The sequence below is a fragment of the Crocodylus porosus genome, unplaced genomic scaffold (genome assembly GCF_001723895.1).
Source record: "Crocodylus porosus isolate Cpor-Errol unplaced genomic scaffold, CroPor_comp1, whole genome shotgun sequence".
Taxonomy (NCBI): domain Eukaryota; kingdom Metazoa; phylum Chordata; order Crocodylia; family Crocodylidae; genus Crocodylus; species Crocodylus porosus.
Window position 1 is genome coordinate 161,762,315 of NW_017728906.1, and position 21,205 is coordinate 161,783,519.

Here is a 21,205-nt window from a genome sequence, read left to right on the forward strand (position 1 = left end):
TTTTGGTCGCTTTACTAGCCGCAGCATCGCACTGCAGGCTCATGTTCATCTTGTGGTCAAGATGATGATAATGATGTATCATGTTCAAAATCTACTCTTACTGTTGTTAATCCTATATCCTAAACCTATTAGGCAAAAAATATTATTGGTAAACTAAAAAAAACAACCTTTTTTTTTCCTTACAGGTGCTTTTTCAGAAACTGAGCAGAGAGAAAGCAGGTAAGTCCATAGTCTTCTACAGAAGACATTGTATTGTTTATGAGTTACACTGTCCTGAAAGTTTATTGAGGCATAATGTAGGTACATAATGAAAGTATTTATAGTTCTTAATGGTACATCCATAGGAATCTCTGAATACCAGACTTAAGTTCTGTATTATGTTTGGTGCTATAGCTTTACACAGTTTTGTACTATTGTTCACAAATGTTCACCTGATGGTTGGCAACATTTGGCAGGCTCAACTGCTTGGCATGGACAGCCTTATTTCTGCTCAAATGGAACCAACAGAATCAATTGACTTTGTGGCTCATTATTATCTCTTTGCTTCCTGCTAATCTCTTCACTCCATAGCTGTTAACAACTCTTAATCTTGGGTCCAAGGCAGAATGAATCTTGGGTCCTAACCCAAATGCTACTATCGCTGCTTTTCTGCACCACCCAGATGTGGTGCAACTCTGAAAAGCACCCATCTGCTGCCTCCAGCACCACAGGTGATAGTTTGCCAACCCCTAGACACTTAGGGTAGAATTCTGTCACACTCTGTGCACTTAAACAATAGCCTTCTGGCTGCATAGACCATCACTTAAGCACTTTGGCACTTAAGTATTTTTGTTATTCTGCAGTCTTAATGTGTAATCGTATGTGTATAGCTTATAAGCAGGAAGATACGAGGGGTGATCAAAAAGTTCTAAGACTTAGCCTTTATTTTAAAGAATAGTGTACAAACAACATTTTTATGAGCTGTCCCTTTCAAAGTAATCTCCCCCAGATGATACGCACTTGTCCCTATGTTCCTGCCACTTTCGGAAGCAATGCTGGAAGTCTTCAACTGTGAGTTTTCTGAGTTCGGCTTTCACGTTCTTATAGATGGTTGGAATGTCATCAAATCTCCTTCCTTTCAGCTTCATTTTGATTTTTGGGAACAGCAAAAAATCACGTAGGGCAAGGTCAGGTGAATACAGAAGGTGTGGTGTCACAGGAATATTTTTTTCAGCCAAAAATTCTTGAATGGAGACAACAGTGTGTGAAGGAGCATTGTCATGCTGCAGAAACCATCAACCATTTTCACACAGCTTGCGGTGGTTTCTTCTAACTTTATCCCTCAGTCGAATCAAAACCTCTTTATTAAAGGCCTGATTGATTGTTTGACCACTCAAATTACAAATTCCTGACGAACAATACCTCGAACACCAAGTCTTAGAACTTTTTGATCAAACCACGTACATGTGTGCCTGAGCACAAGTTTCAGAAGAAGCTCCCATGTTTTAGTCTTAGTAGCTTAGTGGTTAGGGAAGGGGTGGGCAAAATGGCAGATCCAGCGAGCATCCAGACTCCATTTTCCAGCAGTCTAGGAAGGCAGGAGGCAGTGGAGACCTTCCTCCGAGGCCCAGATGGAGACTTGCTGTGGGGTGGCGGATGGGACCCAGAGGTCCTGTGGGGCCAGGACTGGGGGTCTGGCATGGGGCGGGCTTGGACATGGGCTCCAGTGCCCAGCCCTGACTGGCCAGCTGCTGCCAGAGCAGCTCCACATGCCATTGCTCCAGGGTCTTCAGCCAGGTCTAGTGCTCCCACTGCATGAATGTTGCGTGCACCCAGAGACTGGGTGGGGAACAGCAAGCTGCTGCAGGCAGTGACAGTGCTGTCAGTGGCGGGAGTGTGGCAGCAGCAAGCTCCTGCAGGCAGCCACAGCGTTACACATACGTGCCCCCTGCTGCTGAGGAAGACTTAACTGCATGAGAAGCCCATGCACACCCAGCTTCAGGGACATAGGCTGTTCAACAAAGTTTTGAATTATGTCCTGCCTCTCTGCATGCTGTGCAGGGGGGAACCTGGGGCCAAGGGAGAGCGGGAGGGGCAGGCAGGGGGCAGGGCCTGGGGCCAGGGGCAGAGCCAGGGACTGGGAGGGCCTTCCCTCAGTGCATGACTTACCACATGTCTGGGGCTACTGAGGCTGGCGGCTCGGTATGGGGCTCCCTGTCAGCAATAGCATCCGGCTGAGCCCAGTGTTCCTGGCTGGCAGCATGCAGACCTGGGAGGAGCTCTGGTCAGCAGTGGTGTAGACTGGCCACTCCTTGTGGTGCAATGTGAGTCTGGGCCAAGGGCAAGGCAGCCACCAGGTGGGGCGGTGAAGGCCTGAGGTCCCCTCCTCTGGTGATGCTCCAGAGGCATCAGGGCAGGGTATGGGCAAGGGCAGGCCTCCCCTGCTGGTGGCACTCACCAGGGTGTGGCCCATCTCCCGGGGCACTAAAATGGAGGTCAGCTTATGCGTGAAGGGCATGGTCTTCTGGACATGCTTGGACTGATGATTGAAGTCAGTCATGGCTACCCACTGTGTCTGCAACACCTTGACCTTCACGCAACACTGCTGTGCCATCCTGGCTGAAGTGGCCTCATAAATGTGGGCATTCAAGCACCCACACTGTGTAAACTGCCTCTGGATGTCAGTCCTGCCCTGGAGTGCCACAAGGTTGCGTACCTCCTCCCGGGTCCAGCTGGGGGCCCGGACACTTGGGGTAGGAGTGGACACAGCCAGGGCTCGACAGGGATGATGTGCTGGATATGTTCCCTGCACCAGCTCTCTGGGCCCCCACATGGCTATCCCTGTGATGCCAGCCCTGGAGAACTGCCAGCAGCACCCAGGACAGGGGCATGGCCAAGGACAGGGAGCCATGTGGCAGAAGTGCTTCACCCCAGTGCCTACAAAGAGACAGAGCTGGGGTTGAGCGGGAGCAGGTGCTGGCCCTGCTGCCATAGAGAGCACGGCAAGCAGCCCTGGGGGGAATCTCAGAGCTGGACAAGGGACACAGTAGGCTGCAGCACTTTGCAGCCCTTACCTGTGGCCAATGAGCAACTCTGGCTAGGGGACAGGACAGGCAGAGGCTGCCTTGGTCTGGTCCGGTCCGGTCCGGTCCGGTCCTGGTGGGGGGTGGGGGCAGCACACAGGGTCTGGTTGGCTCCTGCAGACAGCACTGGCTTCTTTAGGCTTCCTGTGCTGTGCGCCCCAAGGCACAAAATGGCTGGAGACTTTTATAGCCTGAAAGCTAGGGGCTTCCAGTGAGCAGCCCAGCCCTGGAGGATGAAAGGCAACCAGCACACATGTGTAGATGTGCACCCTTAATGCACCTTAAATTGGGCAAATGAGCATTAAATGCCCATGTGTAAATTCACACAGTAGTTACAGCACTATGCTGGGAAGTCAGAGAGATGCAGGCTCAAATGTCCACTGAGTGAAGTCAGGCCTAAAACCTGAGTCTCTAGTTTCCTGAATAACCATTTAGCTATTGAAGCTAAAACATGGGAGAGCTTCCCTCCTCTTCCTAACACCTATTACTCATTCTGTGGGTTTTTGTCCAGCAACATTTTCATGACTTGCATGTCCACAGCATACATACACATCCATGTAGCTGCCAGCCAGTGTGTAGTCTATGGCACATGCTCAGTCTTTGCATGTATACCACCACTCCATACTGCAAATCTAATAAAATCACCAACTGTCCACATGTCAAAAAGACCAGTAGCATGGCTGGAAAACTGCCAGTTAGGCATACAAAGAGTGACAGACTTCCATCTGTAGGGCAAGAGCTATATCATAACCTATGGTAGGTGCCAGTAGTCAAAAATTTGAATTATAAAAGTAATCAGTCCTATACCAGTAGCTGCAAAATCTCTCAGGCCCCTAAAATTCATTGCTTACATTCTGGCCTGAAAAGATCTTGATCTATGTAGGCTGAGTATGTGCATTAGGCTAAGTTTGAGTAGCTGGACACCCAGCCTCCTTGCAGTATACCTCAGGACTGGGGAGGTGTCTAAACTATGTCTGAGTCTCCACACCTAACTCACATGATAGAACTGAGTTTGGTATAAATTGTGCAGCACCTGGACTCACTCAAATCATAGCCAGCCTGGATGCACACCTTGCCTAATAATCTAGTAGTTACACTATGATACCAAGAAATAAGAGACTGAGTTCCAGGCTCTCCTCAGCCTTACAGGATTAAAACTCACACTTCACAGAAGAATGCCCTATCCACTACACTGCAGTGCCCTCCCCCTGCTTGTTAAAGCTGGCCCAATGGGCAATAAGGAATGCAAGAGTTATGAGCCAAAAGGAGAGGAAGCAAGAAGCTTCTTACCCATAAGCTGTCCAGTGTAAAATGCAGACACAGTTCTGGTATCATGGACCAGAACCCAGATGTTGCCCCCATCAGGAAAGCAGAATTATCTGGCTTTAGTAGGAGAGGTCTGGTTGTAGGATTAGCTGGAGTAGGATTAGCCTGTGGCCTGGTTGTTAGGAGAGATGAAACATAGGAGATATGAGTTTGAGTCCCGTTAGCTAAAGAGGCCTTACCACTTTGCAGGGGAGTGTTCTAACCACTTAGCATTTATACATTGCCTGTGATGGCAATTTTGTGTCTCTCCTTTGCATCCTGAATAGTCAGAGTGCCTAAGCTCTGAGGTGGAGTGGATGTTCAGGAAAAGCCTTGTGCACAATGCAGTGTGCTGGCCTGCTCTGGGTAACTGTGCATAGGCAGTCTGGATGGCCATTTGGAGGTGCCTAGCTCTCTTCATTTACTCCATAAGGTTCTGAGGCACTTCACTTCAAGTCACACATCTGGAGAAAGGCACCCATATTTTAGTTATTCTGATTTTAGACTGTAGAAAAGTTAAAAATTCTGCTACTTTGGACTTGCAGGTTTCAAAGTGAGTGTTGAAATAGCAGGAAGAAATGAAGCATTCCTGTGGAGTCAGTATCAGTGTGAGATATATGAATGTATTAAATGTGCATATGAGAATCTAAATCTATTTGTTGTTGAATCTGCTGATGGCAATTAATATATTGGTTTACATAATGTTCACAATATATTCTGTGCTGAGCAGCCTGGCAGCAGTCTTATCTATGCTTGCGGTTGGAGTCATTTTACTTCTGAATGCCCTTGAACAGCTACAGCAATCAGTGATGTAAAATTTGACAGTTTTCAAAGGGGTAGTATCCTTTTGGGCACTGTCTTCAAGTGTATTTGTTTTTATGAGGACTTTAGCAAAGTCATGTGTGGATTATTAAGGATAGGTCACTGGCCAACTAATGTGGCTATCAAGAATTTATGGTATAAATTTGTTTATTTAGCAGCAGAATGTCATTTATTTTGTGACTGATTATACTTACGTGAGGCATTAATGGCTTGCTTAATGGTAACTGAGCACAATAAAGAAATATAGAGAATTATAGGTGTTTCCCAAAAGGGAGAGATTAGATATTGGTATTTGATCCTCCTGGCACAATTTTGCAAATGAGTTTAAAGAAAGGCTAGATGAAAGAACCATTTGTCAAATTATAAATTACAGGCTTTTTTTGGATCCACTCAAAAAAAATAATTTTATATTTTACATGACTGAAACAACAGAGTATTGCACGCTGATTAAAGCTAAACAACTGTGGATTTTCATTTTCATTATTTTTGTCCCTTTATTACTGCACTTGTATGCTTAATGCCTGGGAGGCTGGCTTAAACTAGTCTGCTAACCTTGTGCTCTCTTATTTTTTTAATTTCCCACCACCCTCTGTTCCAGAATTGCATCCTCAGTTCTTTCCAAGGGACACTTCAATAGAAACAGGCAGCTGAATTGTTTTGCAGCTAATATATCTGATTCAGTGGATCAGCTGGCAAAGGTGCTGTTCTAGTGAAAAGGCTAGCACTCTGGCCTAGAAAACTGAGGTCTTAATTGGTAGCTCTGCATTCATCTACTTAACTATTAGATCAACAGAATGTAAGGGTTGCTAACTGTTCTATGTATCTTTTTCTAAATATTTCTGCTCTTATGTTTTTGTGCACATTAACTTTATCTACTGTATGCTTATGTTTATGCTTAAACTTCCCTAAGAAAAATATGACTTTTTTGTCCCACAACGCTAAATAGCTTCCATCAAATGGTGGCATTGATTTATTATGATTTGCATTGAATATTTTTTTGTTTTTTATTAAAGTATCTATTTAGAACAACATCTTTATGTTGGATTAAGGGCTTGACTAAGAGATTTCCAAAGAAAAAAAGAGTTCGTGTCACTAGCACATACATTTTAAACACAACTGATTATATGAATACACTTCTGTATTTTGACAGTGGCAAACTTCTTTATTGCTTTTCTTTTCTTTTTTCTCTGCAAGAATGAAAACATTCAGCATCTTAGTCAAAATAACTTTCTGCAAATCTAATGCCAAAATGCTCTGAGACTGGAAGCAAAATCATTTTCTGACACAGTCTGACCACTGAAATGGAATTTTGTCCACTGAAATCTGTTACTAATTAGAGCTGCTAACGAATTTTTCAATGGAATATTTTTGTCATAAAATGCTAAGTTATAGAAAATAAAATAAAACTTTTACTGATGAAAGATTCAGTTTCAACAAATTTCCATTTCAACCAATTTGCAGGAAAATGTGTGTGCAAAATAACTTTTTAAAAATATATTTTCAAAATTAAAAGTATTGTTTTTCAATTTAAACAGTTTATTTTGAAATTTAAATTTATAGTAAAATGTTTTTAAAAGGCTGAAATGTAAATGAAATATTTTGAAATTATCTGAAATAAAAAAACCCAACAAATCAGATTGGGTCCAATGACTTTGTTTTTTGGTTTTCTTCTCATGATTCAAGACAGGAGAAATATTTGAAATCTCAAAAAGTCATAGAGAAGGAAAAGTGTTACTCCTCCTGCCACCCCCAACCCCCACTGCTTCCTCCCTCTCAAATAATATGCTGCATTGCAATACTTCTTCTCCCTAGTTCATTTATATGAATTCCTTTTCTCTACGCTATTCTGTTGACCACGACTTCCCCATTTCTTTAATTTTCCCTTGCTATTTTTCTCCTTTTCCCTAGATAGCCCCTATTCTTCCAGCCTGAATCAGTTTACTCCCCCACACCCACCACATTTCTCTCTCTCTCTTATAGCTGTCATGGCCAGAAGAAAAAAAGTCTAGTTAGTTCTGGAACTGCTCAGTGCTTCATCACCTTCTTCCCCACCCACAACCAAGTTATCATTGATTTAACATGGAGTCACACTTCTAACTTGATTGAGGAAGGAACTTGGGAATTACTGATTAGCTGTGGTGCTTGTAAAATAATTGACAGTACAAGCTGGAGTAGAAATAAGGAAATCACTTCCCTTTCCCTTTCAGGCAGTGCTGTCCTAATCATGCCAGGAAAGTATATTTGTTTCTCATCATTTCTTTACATAAACCACAACTGTCTGCAAGGAAAGCACATCTCTTCATTTTTGTCTTTCATTTGTATTTTATTACCTTTTAGAAACAAATAACAGAATTTTGAAATGCCATTTCCTGGATTTTCCGAGTAAGTTCCTTACTATATGTTGATCAGAATACTTAGAAGGTTTTCTAAGAAATGCTATAGCTGTTCAGAGCTATTCAGCCCCCCCGGGAAACCATTTCCCACACGTAAATGTTGTTAGAAATGTAATTAGATGTTAGCATCTGTCCCTGAAGCAATTAATATTTTTATGACTATAATTATTGTAAAAAAATATTGCACACATTAAAGATGTTATGCATTGGGAAGGAATAGGAAATACTGGTAAGAGATAATTTAGTAAAGGGATGACTTACTGCTCTTAATCTACTTCCTATTTTCTTTAACTGATCCTGTATGTTATAGTAAAAATGCTTTCTTTCTGGACAACGAATTTGAACTGAACACACATTACTGATTATCAAGGAACTTAAACAGTAAATTAGTGTATAGTCATTGCCTGCAGAGATGAATAATCCCAAGGTTTGAAGTTCAGTTCCCTACAGTCAAGTAGGGAATGGCCTCAAGTTGCAGCAAGGGAGGTTTAGGTTGGATGTTAGGAAAAACTCTCTCACTAGGAGGGTGGTGAAGCACTGGAACAAGTTACCTAGAGAAATGATGGAATATCCATCCTTTGAGGTTTATAAGGCCTAACTGGACAAAGCCCTATCTGAAATGATCTAGTTGGGGATGGTCCTGCTTTGAGCAGGGAGTTAGACTAGATGACCTTCTGAGGTCTCTTCCAACCCTAATTTTCTATGATTCTATAGTAGATGTTTTATCTATCACAGTTAGTTACAAAAATGAAGCCTATGTTTTGGCATGGCAGCTCTTAATCTGCTGTAAAAACCCTGTGTGCAAAATGTTTACCCATACAATACTTAGGCACCCAAATAGTCATATTTTGTGGAGTTTTTAAATTACATTTATGCTGTAACCATTTTGCACCTTACTTCAAGCACTAAGTCACTACTGTTGTGAATGATGCTATTTTAATACTTTGGAATTCTGATTCCTAATACTCTAGTTCTGTCCAGCTAGTTATAGCTCACTAGCAGATGACAACACCCCTTAACTCAAGCCGTAGGAGCCTGTGCTAGAGACAGAACTGGGCAGAACTGAGTGAAGAAAGGTCATTCTGTTGAGCAGAGAAGCTAATATATATCAACAGTTGGCTGGTATAAATTTTAAGACTTGTGAAAAGCAAAAGTTGGAAACTCTCTGCAAAAAATAAAAAACAAAAATAAAAACCCAGCTTTGGGGTCCCCAGTTTGGGCACAATTTATCTGACTGAGTCCGGCAGTGAAGGGTACAACTCTGTGCTGCCAGCCCTGCTGCTGCCAGGCAGGCAGGGAACACCTTGCCATGGCAGTGTGGGGTTCCATGGCAGTGGCAGCACCAAACCCCCGTACCTCGCTCTGCCCTGCCATGCCAGGTACCACCCACTGGGCCACGGGCAGGAGCCCCAAGCCTGCAGTGGGCAGCCTGAATCCACCCTTGCCCCACGCACAAATCTGGTGGTACATGCTCTCTATGTCTCCCCTTGGGAGTGTGCATAGTGGCAGGGAGCCAGCCCACCAGCTGCTCCCTGAATGAGCTGCCCGCATCTCCCTGCCCAGGCTCTGCAGCTGCGCATTCCTGCCCTGGCCCCAGACCTCAAACTCCATGCACCACCCCAACTGGGCAGCGCCCACAGCCCCAACTCTGCCCAATTCCCTTCCTCACTATGCGGGCTTCAATTCCTCCCCCCCCACCTTACCTGCAGCAAGCTGTGAGAGCTGTTCTTCATGCTGCCTGGCTGCCACATGCATGTGCAAGTGCACATGGTGTCCCCTGCCTGTTCACCCTCCTCCTGCTCCCCCCAGCCCCTTGCAGGCTGGAACTCTGGCAGCCTGCAAGGAGAAACCTGCCGTTTCCTGCATTTTTCTCTTTTAAAGAGAAAATCTGCATTTTTCCACAGTGAATGAAAAACCCAGATCCCTGCTAATAATACTTACAATTGCAGTAATAGTGTGGAATGGGATATCTATACTGTATGGAATGGGATATCTATACTGTAGTCTAAGTGATGCTGGCATGCTGCCAAAAAAAAGAAACGCCAACCCCCTGTCCACACTTGGCTTTGTAAATTTGCAGTGTAAACAACTTGCATCAGTCTAAAGACCAGGAAAATCGGAGCAGTGCCAGAACATGTTCTTAAGACTCTGCCGAGCCTTCTATACACAAATCAGAATGTGGTATAGATATCTTCTATGATATCCAGCTAAGGATGAGGGTCCTGTTATGCTAGGCAAGGTAGAAACTCATGAAGAAGAATTTATAATGTAGGTCATAATATATGTAAAACATTCTCTTAAATAATTAGAAGTAAAATTTTCAAACTCTGAATAATAAATGGGGGGTGTATACAAACATGCACAAAAATTGGGATGGTGAGAAAAATGATCCCTCTCACACTCTAAAAAAAATGACTGCAAAACCCAGCAACCAGACTACAGTACTATAGAAGTAAGAGCTGCTTGTGCTATTTTTACTTGCATCACATTAGGTTTTGGTGTATAGTCCTTGTCTGTGGCTCTTGGTAGCTCATATTTTTAAATAAAGGTATAAAAAATAAATTCAAACAGTGTGCTTTTTCTTTGAATGTTTTTGGCTGTATATATCAAAAATCTATCATACCACCACTAAATCTCAACCTTTCCCTTTATCAAAGTTATAAAATATGACCCTTGCCTTTAAGAAATTTTGCAACGGTGACTTATGTGGTAGGAGCAAGACATCACAGCAAAAGTGAAAAGGAGAGGACAAAGAAACTTAAGAAAAATTTTCAAAGGGAGAGGAACAAATAGCACTAGAGAAAATCCCTGTGACACTGTTCTGACCTTCATGACTACATCCGTGTAACTCCCCTAGGTAACAGAAGACCTGTTCTTTGTAGGATAATCCTAGATAGGAGTGTGTGTCTGTGTAAAAAAAGTGTGCTGTTTCTAGTTTCTAGTCCTTTAAACTCAAAGCATAAACCTGACTGAATGAAAGTAGGCAACCTAATTCCTCCTAGTATATCTCTTAGCCGTAATATTCTGCTTGGCTTGAGATTTTGAGTTCCTTGATATAATGTAAAGTTATCACTAAACAGCACAAAATGATTAGCACAAAGCATTCTAGACCAGGGACAAAGGAAATGAGCTCATTTTTATTTTACTGACAAACTCATAAAGTCAGATTAAAAACTGACATCCTCTACTTTAGCAATCTGTCTGAAAAACTAAATATAGCAGCATGTTGGCATATTTGCTGATGCACGGTAATGCAGTCTCTAGCAAAGCAGCAAGTGGCTGGCACAGAAGATGGTGCACTGCAGTAATGCAATGAAATCCTTACATGACCTTGGCCATATCTGAGGTATTCTGTGAATAACTCCATACCCTTGAAATATTCTGAGATTCAAAGAGAAGCAGATGTAGCCTTATGGCTTTAATAAATGGCATTTATTAATAAAATATTAATAAATAGCACCGTTCTTCTAGGCAAAATTCTCGTCAGCGTCAAGGAGATCTCTCATTCTCTAAAGAAACAGGTCTACAGACAAATGTACACTTCGATTAACTTCAAGAGTGGAGGGATTGAGCATTTGCCGTGGTCTAATTGTTCCCTGTGCATAAACCTGAAGTGACATAAGTGTACCAAAACCACTCCAGCTTTGGCCCTGCTTCATGCCCACTCAGTTTTATCCCTACAAGTTCATGCCCACATCACCTTTTGAAGCCACTCCAAATGTACATTTGCCCATACCTGGGGACCATATGGCATGTCAGCAGCTACATATATCCTCCAAAAGAGGGCCTGATCCTGGAAGGTACCAAAACATTCCCAACTCTCACTGTTTTTGATGGATCCTGCAGATGCTCAGGTAATCTCAAGATCAGACACATTCTTTCTAGGGGGTCCCTTTAACTATGTGCTCCTTGTACCTTTTCAGTTGTACCAAGTTTTACCCTTATAATTTAAACTGTGCTTTCACTAAAATCGCTGAGCAACTGTCACAGTATAGTTGTCCTGCCCCCAAAGCAGACCAGGAATAAGACTGAACTCAGAGATACAGGCTGTACCTGGATTTCCCTATTGCTCCAGAAAGGAGGAGGAAGGGTAAGTAATCTGGGCCACACTAGTACCAGAATACTCCTGTCTGGCCAGAGTACTGAGAGCCAAGGCTCTGCCCACCTTTTCGATGGGGAAAAGTGATAACACACAGAAGCTGCTTTTCCCTCCCTTCTGCTACCTGGGATACAGGTCAGCCCTGCAGGTAGGTTCAGTGGCTGCAGATACTTGTAACTCCCCAGCACAGGAGTTTATGTAGAGTCAAAATCTGGTCCTAAATTAATGTGAGAAAAAATATTCTCAAACTATTTCCATTGCTTTTGGCATAGATCAGGATAACAGATTGTAAAATCAGAAGAAATGGAGGGAATAGATCCCTTCCCTAGGAATACTTTGACCCTCTGGAAACCAAAGCCTGGGCCAGGTTCTACCCTTGGTGTTATACTCAAACAACTAAAATGTGACCCACTGACTTACAAAAAACAGAAAAGGAAATAAGAACCACTAATCACTGTGGAATTGCAGGAAGCTGCAATTTCTGAAAAAGATGGAGCAGGTTATGAGACACTAATTTTATTGTTTCAGTTTTAATTTAGGAATCGTGCTACTGAACAACAGAAATTATCCTGATCTATTAGTCTATTATGGAATGCTATAAATTTTAGATGAGGTTCTATAGCTTTCTCCAGCAATGAAACAATAAAACCTAAGGATGTCCCACCCAAATATCTCTCTCTTTTTCACTAAGATGATAATAAAGTATACCTATAGTTCTTTTGTATTGCTTTACATTTTAGTCAGCATATTTTCAATCATAAATGAAAATATTTTAAAGGCTAGTACTTTATAGTGTTGGAAAACTATGTATTACACAAAATAGTGGAGGTTTTGAAATAAGCATATTATAAACATTGTTTTTCTGCTTTCAGTCTTTTTTGTTTATAGTTTAGAGCTGCCAAAGAGATTTTAACACTAAACAGGTGATGGCTGAGAGAGGGATCTGTGACTTCTCTGGAGACTAAAAAAAACCAGACAAGAACTTTTCTGTAAACCATGATCTAATGTTGGCTGATAAATTGCATCAAAATTTTACCTCTGCCTCACAGCAGGCAGACCCAGACATCAAACCAAAACTATAGAATGGGTATATTATGATATCTGAATGATTAATAAGGTTTTTATTATTAGGCCATATTCTGCCCCATTTATATCTAAGTAACCCACTCTACTTCAATAGACTCTTCAAAGGTGTAAATGAGGAAAGCAGAATTAGGCAGGCAAGGTTATTTGGGTAGATGAAATATCTAATAAAATATCTTTTATTAGACCAACTAAGAAGTTGTTAAAAAGAGTTCTTAGCAAGCTTTCAGGTGCAATCACCCTTCTTTAGGCATAGAATTAGAATTAGGATTAAAATTTCAGGCACAATCATACTTCTTCAGGGAGCAGAATCAGGCTTTTTAAATCTCTTATTACTCAAGGTAATTTTAAAACAAAAATAAATGGAAACATTTCACAAAATAAAATGATGCATTAACCTCTGTCTTTTATTTAAAGTAGTTCTTTCCTTGAACCCTTTTTAAATGCCATTGTGCAAAGATCGCATGTTATACTTTGTTCCACTGGATAACAGTGGATGTGGTATCTTGATTCAAATTAAAAAGGGATTAAAAATAATTAGGCCTGTCATAAATGAATTCACTCTTTAGTGCTTTATAATGGAAAGTGAGGGTGTTATAAGGATGAGAAAGGGAACCTCATGCATTGTAGCACTGGCCTGTTAATGCTCTGCAGCAGCCCATATGGTCATACTGCAAATTAGTGTCCCCAAGCAGTAACATGTTTTCTGGATTCTCATTTTGTCCTGTCTAACTAACTTCTGCCAACTCCTTAAGGCAATTATGATTTGTTAGTTTTCATTCTAAGCATAAAATCATTGGGGGTGGGCTTTAGAAAGGTTGCTAAGATCCAGGATAGATAATTTCTAAGGTAAAAGCTTTCAGGTACCTGGAGCTGGGAATTAGGTTAGGCTGGCCATTATATTTAGCATAAGTTATATTTGGTAATAAAGACAAACCCCAGGAAGTAGGGAGCTTCTGGCCTTATACTAAACATGTACAAACTTTCCTTGGAACAGAATGGGGACTGCCATTTTACACCATCAAGCAGTATGGTATAGTGGCAACTCAGTTCATGAACGGTGTCCAAGGCCCAGCAGATCTTGTACCTGGCTGACTACACCTGGCTCTCTGCAGTGGTATCTTCTGCCCCTTTTATGAATGTTAATGTAATGAAATCCTAGGCTGGGCTTAAATGGAGATTAATTTCTGGATAAAAAGCATGAATCTAGAACTGAATTACTAACCACAGCAGATCAAAGGCAGTAGCAGACTGTAAAACCTCTCTGCAGGCCTCTATGTATGGTGTAGCCACTAGAGAGGGACAGAGTTGCACAGTGTTAGCATAGATTCTGGAGGTATTACTCAAACAAATGTTTCTTCTAAGAAAAGTAATGAAAGAATTTTTGGAAGCTTTTAAATGGGAAGTCATCCATTCTCTGTCCTTCCTGTTCTTATATATTAGATTTCATCCAGGCTAGCAAGCTGTTATGATAGAGATGCACGTACAGATACTGATAATTATTGAGCACTCAGCAGAAAACCATAACAAATTGGTAATCACCTCACTGCTGTCATACCACAGTTGAAAAGTAGCAATATAGGAGTGTTTGGGCTGCTTACAAAGCACAAATGATGTGCTAAACTCATCCCTGGAGTAACCACAATAAATCTGTTTCCTAACTGATGAATTCAACTTCTCCATGTCCCAGCAGCATAAATACAAGTAATCCTCTTAGGTCATTATAGAGACAAGAGGCATGTCTACATGTTCATTAATGCACCATGGCTACTGAACTTTCAGTTTAGTACTTGTTATAATGGGTACTAAACTAAATGTGCAGTCACCACACTACTGCTCAGTAGCACCAGCACACAGGGTTTTTTGTGATGCTAATGCATAGTAGACTAATTCTACTGTGCATTAAGCGCATTAGCATGGCTTTTGCCATGACATGCTAATGCACAGTAGAATTAATCTACTGTGTATTTAGCATCTCATGTAGACATGCCCAGAGACACAACCTAAATGTTTAGGTTGGGACATACTGATTTATTTAGTCATTAAAACTATTTTTTCATACTATCTTTTCTCCCCTTTTTGAAAGTTTAATGTTTATTTTGTCTTAATACAATTAGAGAGAGGTAGTTAGCTGTGTTAATCTGAACTCAGGCAAAAGACAGGGTAGATTTGCACTTCATAGACTAATTATAGGTTATATATATGACTAATATATAACCTTATAGTTAGCCTTTAAGGTGCAGTTTTATCCTGCTTTAATATAACTATACATCGAATAGCTGTTTCAGTCAATAGTCCACAATAATGCTTAAATTAACTGAAACAATTAATTTCCATTATTCTTTCCAAAACATCTTCTAGTCCCTTTTAATACTTTGGTATTTCACTAGATTTAGGGTTTACAATTTGCTCCACCTGAAATATTTTGTTTAAATTTATACAAAGGCTTGGTCCCTTTGATTTAATTGGAATTGTTTCCAGGTGAAAGATAAGCACATGCTTAACTGTCTGTTGGAGCAGAACTTTAATGATCTTCAGATGTATTTTGGCATTGGCTTTGTTTACATTTTTAATCATCTTTGCTTAACAATACATTTAGATTCCCCTTTTAATATGCATCTTGAATTCAGTTTGTATATGCTAAATTTCAAACAGGCTAATATCTTAGGCTATCATTAATTTTCCCACAAGACAGAGCAGATGTTGATAGTTCTAGAATTAGTCACTCCGTATATGTTGACAGTCCACTGCCTGGCCTAGTTATAATTTCATTGTCATTTGTGGAATTCCTAGATGAGCATAGGTGTCAGAATTTCTGCTGACTTGAAATGCAATACTTACGGCTAATATATATGATCACATGTGATGTGCATGTCTAAACATTGGGATAATACTTCCCAATGAAACAGGGATTGCTTTTTAGAAGACTGTGAAGTGCCAAAGTGAAAGTATCACTGAAGGTAATTACATTAGGTAAGCGGTTTATAAGACATTTGATAATTATTTAATTAAAATCTGCTTTAAATCTGCAAAGCAAGTTACCACCTACAAAATTACAGTGTGTGAAACCCTCAGGCTCCTTTACCTGATTCAATACCAACTGCAATCATTGAAAAGACTTCCACTGAATTCTATCACAGTAAGATCAAGTTTCTAATGATGAATGACTAGATGAAAGTACTATCAAGTGGATACATAACTAGTTGGATCAGAGTGTTCAACAAATTAACTGTCAAACACAAACATCCTGTTGCCAGTAACTACACAGTTTGAGCCCTTCTAGTCAAGTGGCCGCATGACTGGGTGGTGAATATCAAGGGCTGTACAGGAGGGATAGGACAGAGAGGAGAGGTGGGGGTGTGGTGCTCTATGCCAAGGAGAAATATACATCCTCAACAAGTGGCACTGGGTAAGAGGAGGGGCACAGTGAAGTACTCTGGGTTAAAATATAAGGAAGTCAAGGGGAAAGGGACTGAACGGTGGGGGTCTACTACAGACCACCCAACAAAGGGAAGAGCTAGACTGGGAATTCTTAAGTCAGTTCACAGAGGTAGTTAGGTCAAAGAACATGGTTATCATGGGTGACCTGAACTTTCTAGGCATCTTCTGGGAAGAGCAGTCAGCCAGATCTGACCGCTCACGTAGGTTCCTAGCTGAGATACAGGACCTCCATCTAACCCAGGAGGTGCACAGCCCCACCAAGGGAGATGCCTTGTTGGATCTGGTCCTGGCCATGGGTGACAACCTGGTGAGGGGTCTGCGGGTGCTCAACTACCTGGGCAACAGTGATCATTGCCTGCTGGAATTCACCATCCAGTGCAAGGTGGCAAAAGCCTGCAGCAGTGCAGCAGCTCTGGACTTCAAGAGGGCAGATTTCAATGAGGTAAGGAGAATAGTCAGGAGGGCACTGAGGTCCCAGAGGGGAGGGGAGTCAGGTGTGCAGGAAGAGTGGTCATTCCTTAAGGAGATGATCCTCCAAGCCCAAAGGGAGATGATCCCAATGCGGATGAAAGGGGGCAGGAGGGTGCAAAAGCCCCCATGGCTCATCAAAAGCATCTGAGAATGTCTCCTAGATAAAAAGGAGGCATACACCCAATGGAAGGGAGGGGCCATCACCAGGGAGGACTATACCCTGGTTGCTTGAGGCTGTAGGGGGGCAGTCAGGAAGGTCAAGGCAGAGATGGAACTGGGACTAGCTATCCAGATCGAGGACAACAAGAAGTCCTTTTTTAAATATATAGTGGGTAAAAAGAAGGTACCGGGTAACGTGGGGCCTCTGCAGAACACACTAGGAAATCTGATCATCGCACCAGACAGCAAAGCTAACCTATTTAACAATTTCTTTGCCTCCATTTTTCTGAGCACGGACCGAGTCACCCCTCCCCTACCAGGACCCCTGTAGGTCCCAGGGGAGGCTCACCCAGGCCTAGGGTCAGTGAGGACCTAGTCAGGGAACTTCTGGAGGGACTGAACATATTTAAATCAGCAGGTCCTGACGATCTCCACCCCAGAGTGCTGAGGGAATTAGCAGAGGTCATAGCGGGACCCCTGGCATAGCTTTATGAGCACTCATGGTGCTCTCCTGTGGTGCCAGAGGACTGGAAAAGGGCTAATGTGGTTCCCATTTTCAAAAAAGGGAGGAAGGAGGACCCAGGAAACTATAGGGCAGTCAGCCTTACCTTGGTCCTGGGTAAGCTTTTTGAGAGTTATCCTGGCGCATGTCTGTGAGGGGTCAGCAGGGGAGATTATGCTTAGGGAAAACCAACATGGGTTCATTAGAGGCAGGTCAACCTGGTGGCCTTCTATGACCAGGTCACAAAATCCTTAGATGCAGGGCTAGCAGTGGACATAGTCTTTCTGGACTTTAGGAAGGCCTTCAACACTGTCTCTCACCCTGTTCTCATTAAAAAACTAGGAGACTGTGACGTTGAGACCTACACAGTCAGATGGATCACTAGTTGGCTGGAGGGCTGCTCCCAGACAGTGGTGGTGGATGGGTCATTTTCGACCTGGAGGCATGTGGGGAATGGGGTCCCCCAGGGCTCAGTCCTCAGGCCCGCACTGTTCAACATCTTCATCAGCAACTTGGACGAGGGGGTAAAAAGCACCCCGTTCAAATTCGCAGATGACACTAAGATGTGGGGAGAAATGGGCACACTAGAAGGGAGGAATAGGCTGCAATTGCACCTAGACAGGTTACAGGGGTGGGCAGATGAGAACAGGATGGGTTGCAACACTGCAGGTACTGCACCTGGGGAGGAGAACCAGCAGCATACCTACAGACTGGGGATCTCCCTTCTCATCAATGCAGAGGCAGAAAAGGATCTTGGAGTCATTACTGATGCCAAAATGAACATGGGCTGACAGTGTGGGGAAGCGGTCAGAAAGGCCAACCATACCTTGTCATGCATCCACAGATGCATCTCAAGTAGGTCCAAGGAGGTGATCCTCCCCCTCTATGCGACACTGGTCAGGCCACAGTTGGAGTACTGCGTCCACTTCTGGGCACCGCACTTCAGGAGGGATGTGAACAACATGGAGAGGGTCCAGAGGAGGGCCACCTGCATGATCAGGGGGCAGCAGGGCAGGGCTTATGAGGAAATGCTAAGGGACCTGAACCTGTTCAGCCTCCACAAGAGAAAGATGAGGGGGGAACTAGTGCTGTTTACAAACTAGTCTGGGGGGGACCAGCAGGCATTGGGGGAGTCCCTGTTCCCCTGAGCGCTACCAGGAGTGACTAGAAATAATGGTCACAAGCTGGCAGAGGGTAGGTTCAGATGACATCAGGAGGCGTTACTTTACTGTTAGGGTGGGTAGGATCTGGAACCAACTTCCAAGCAAAGTGGTGCTGGCTCCTACCCTGGGGGTCTTAAAAAGGAGGCTAGACAATCACCTTTCTGGGGTCATTTGACCCCAGTACTCTTTCCTGCCATGTCAGGGGGTCGGACTAGATGATCTGCTCAGGTCCCTTCCGACCCTACCAACTGTGAAACTATGAAATACCCATCAGTGGCTCTGTGTCCAGCTAGGAGGAGGTCTCAAGTAAGGTTCCCCAGCAGTCTGATCTGGGTCTGGTATTAATATCTTAATTAATGGTTTGAATGATGGGATTGAGTACACACTTAGCAAATTTATGGATGACACCAAATTGGGTGGAGTTGCAGACACTCTGGAGGATAGGTCTGAAAAATGGTCCACAATCAACCATATGAAATTCAGCAAGGACAAGTGCAAAGTCCTGCACTTGGGACAGAAAAATTGCATGTACAAGTACAGACTGGGAAATGAGTGGATAGGCTGCAGTACTGCAGAGAAGGACTCTAGCTTTACAGTACCTTTACTCTGTTCACCCACAGTCAGGTAGGGAGGAAGCAGAGCACACAGTAGCCGTTGTTGGGGAGGCAGCTCAGACTCTGCCTGCACAGCCCTAACCCACCAGGTAAGGGAGGCTCTTGCACAACACCTACTGTGCCCTGGGTTCCCCAGGCTGCTGAAGAGTCCTGAGCAGAGCTGAATGGCCGGACCACCCATCACGGCCGCTCACCTAGACCTGATGTGGCAGCAGCACATCATGGCCACAAGCCATTAGCTGGCCATCCCATGCATACCCACCCAGTGCACCCTGCCCCTGCAAAGTGTATATGTGTGTCTGTAAGTCCTGAACAGTTGGGTTTTCTGTATGTGTGTGTAACTGAGCTCCATAGTTACTGTTCTAAACCAGGTTACCATTTCATAATACAGAAGGGGTAGCATATTCTCAATGCTATCCTTTTAAAACTGTAGTCACTTTTGTCTGAATGACTGAGTTCCTCTAATGATTACTCTTTTAGAAGATACTGGAAAATGGCTCCCTCTCTTTGGAAAGAAACACGCACCCACCTCAGACTCCTTCTCTCTCCCTCCATCCTTGTTCCTAAAAGCAAACAAAAATGCTGCCAAGGAAAAACATGCATTTGGGCCAGGAACTGAAGCAACCGATACTCAGTTAGTTACTTTGACTGCCTGCTTGAGGGCATGGGGAAACAGATCATATCAAGATTTCTACTACATTCCTCCTAAGGTTAGCAGTCTGCTAGTGTGATTTTTCCCACTCAGCTTTTCCCACAGTCAGTAAGATTTATCAGACAATGGAGTTAGTGTCAACTGTACAAAACTAACTAGGGGATATCTTCCTTTCACCATGCTTGTGCTATTATTACTTATCAATGACACTCTGTAGCTTAAATGACTGGTTAATTTACAGGCAGACTGAGCCAAATTCACACCTACTGTAGCTCTGTTGATTTCAGCTGAGTTACACCACGGGTGAATTTGGAACGGAGAGTCTGAGAGACACAAGTGGTAATGTGCTACTAACAGAATCAAGAGTAGCACAGACGCTGAAAGTGAACAGGAAGCTGAAAGCTTTGGCAGGTCCCACATTTCTAGAATGTACTATGCCGGCATCTTGCTTTGCAAAACATAGTATGTGTTTTTGCAAAAAAGAGACATTTTTATTTTGAAAAATTCAATTACCCGGTTATAAAAAGTGATTCATTTATTAAAAGAAGAGATTTTCTAAGGAGTTTTAGAGTACAAGCTCCACTGCAAATCTCTGGAACTTGTCCCTTTAACATCTCAAATCTTTTTCAAAATCTCCATCAAAATGCAAAGCCAAGCACATTTAGGCTGAGATTTTCAAAGGATTGTACACAAATTCAGTACCCAAATCCTATTAAAATTCAGTGGGGACTGCACAATTAATGCCCTAAACAACTATTTGTAAATTCCTAAGTGTTTCTGATTAACAGAGTAACCTTAAAAAATCCCAAAATATTTAGAAAATATAAAATCAAACATCTTAAAGGATTTCAACTTAATACTAGTTTCAATGTAAATAAATCCAGCAGTTTATACAAAGCAGACGGTTTGTTCTTGTGCCAGAAGCTGTGGCTTATTCATGCTTCATACCCCACTTCCTTTTCCTGTCTGCCCCTGGAGGGGCACAGGAAAAGAAAGCCCTGCACTGCTACAGCTTCCCTCCCACCCTCCATGTCAACCTGAGGATTCTAACCAGTGTCTCTGGGCTTGTCTTCAAGCCACTGATACCTCATTTCAATACATAGTATTTTTACTTCTGCAACTTGTGTGTATAAGGTGCACCTTCCTTTAAGAGCTTCTTTTTGGGGGGAGCGATGTCTTATACACGGGGAAAAAAAGTAGTTGCTTTTCAGAATAGGAAGAGATTATTAGTAGGTTGCCCAAAAGACTTACTAATTCAAGTAGTATTTAAATATTCTTGTCTTAGAAAAAAAGAGAGAAAAGATGGCACAACTTGTGTTGAACACAAGATTTCTTAGGGTATTTTGGACTAGGAATGCTTCTGAGAATCTTCAAAAGGAACTAACAAAACTTGATGATTTAACAGCATGACAGTGATTCTTCCATTCTGTTTAGCATTC

At 42.7% G+C, this 21,205-nt stretch overlaps 1 protein-coding gene across 3 annotated transcripts in view; it reads left to right on the forward strand.

Annotated features, from left to right (window-relative positions):
• Window positions 1–21,205, forward strand: part of STARD13 (StAR related lipid transfer domain containing 13) — a 520,536-nt gene that overhangs the window by 254,298 nt on the left and 245,033 nt on the right. For all 3 annotated transcript variants that reach the window (XM_019530086.1, XM_019530084.1, XM_019530083.1), the window contains one exon: window positions 186–219. In XM_019530086.1, the coding sequence (XP_019385631.1) occupies window positions 186–219 (34 nt within the window). The remainder of the gene's footprint in view (window positions 1–185; window positions 220–21,205) is intronic.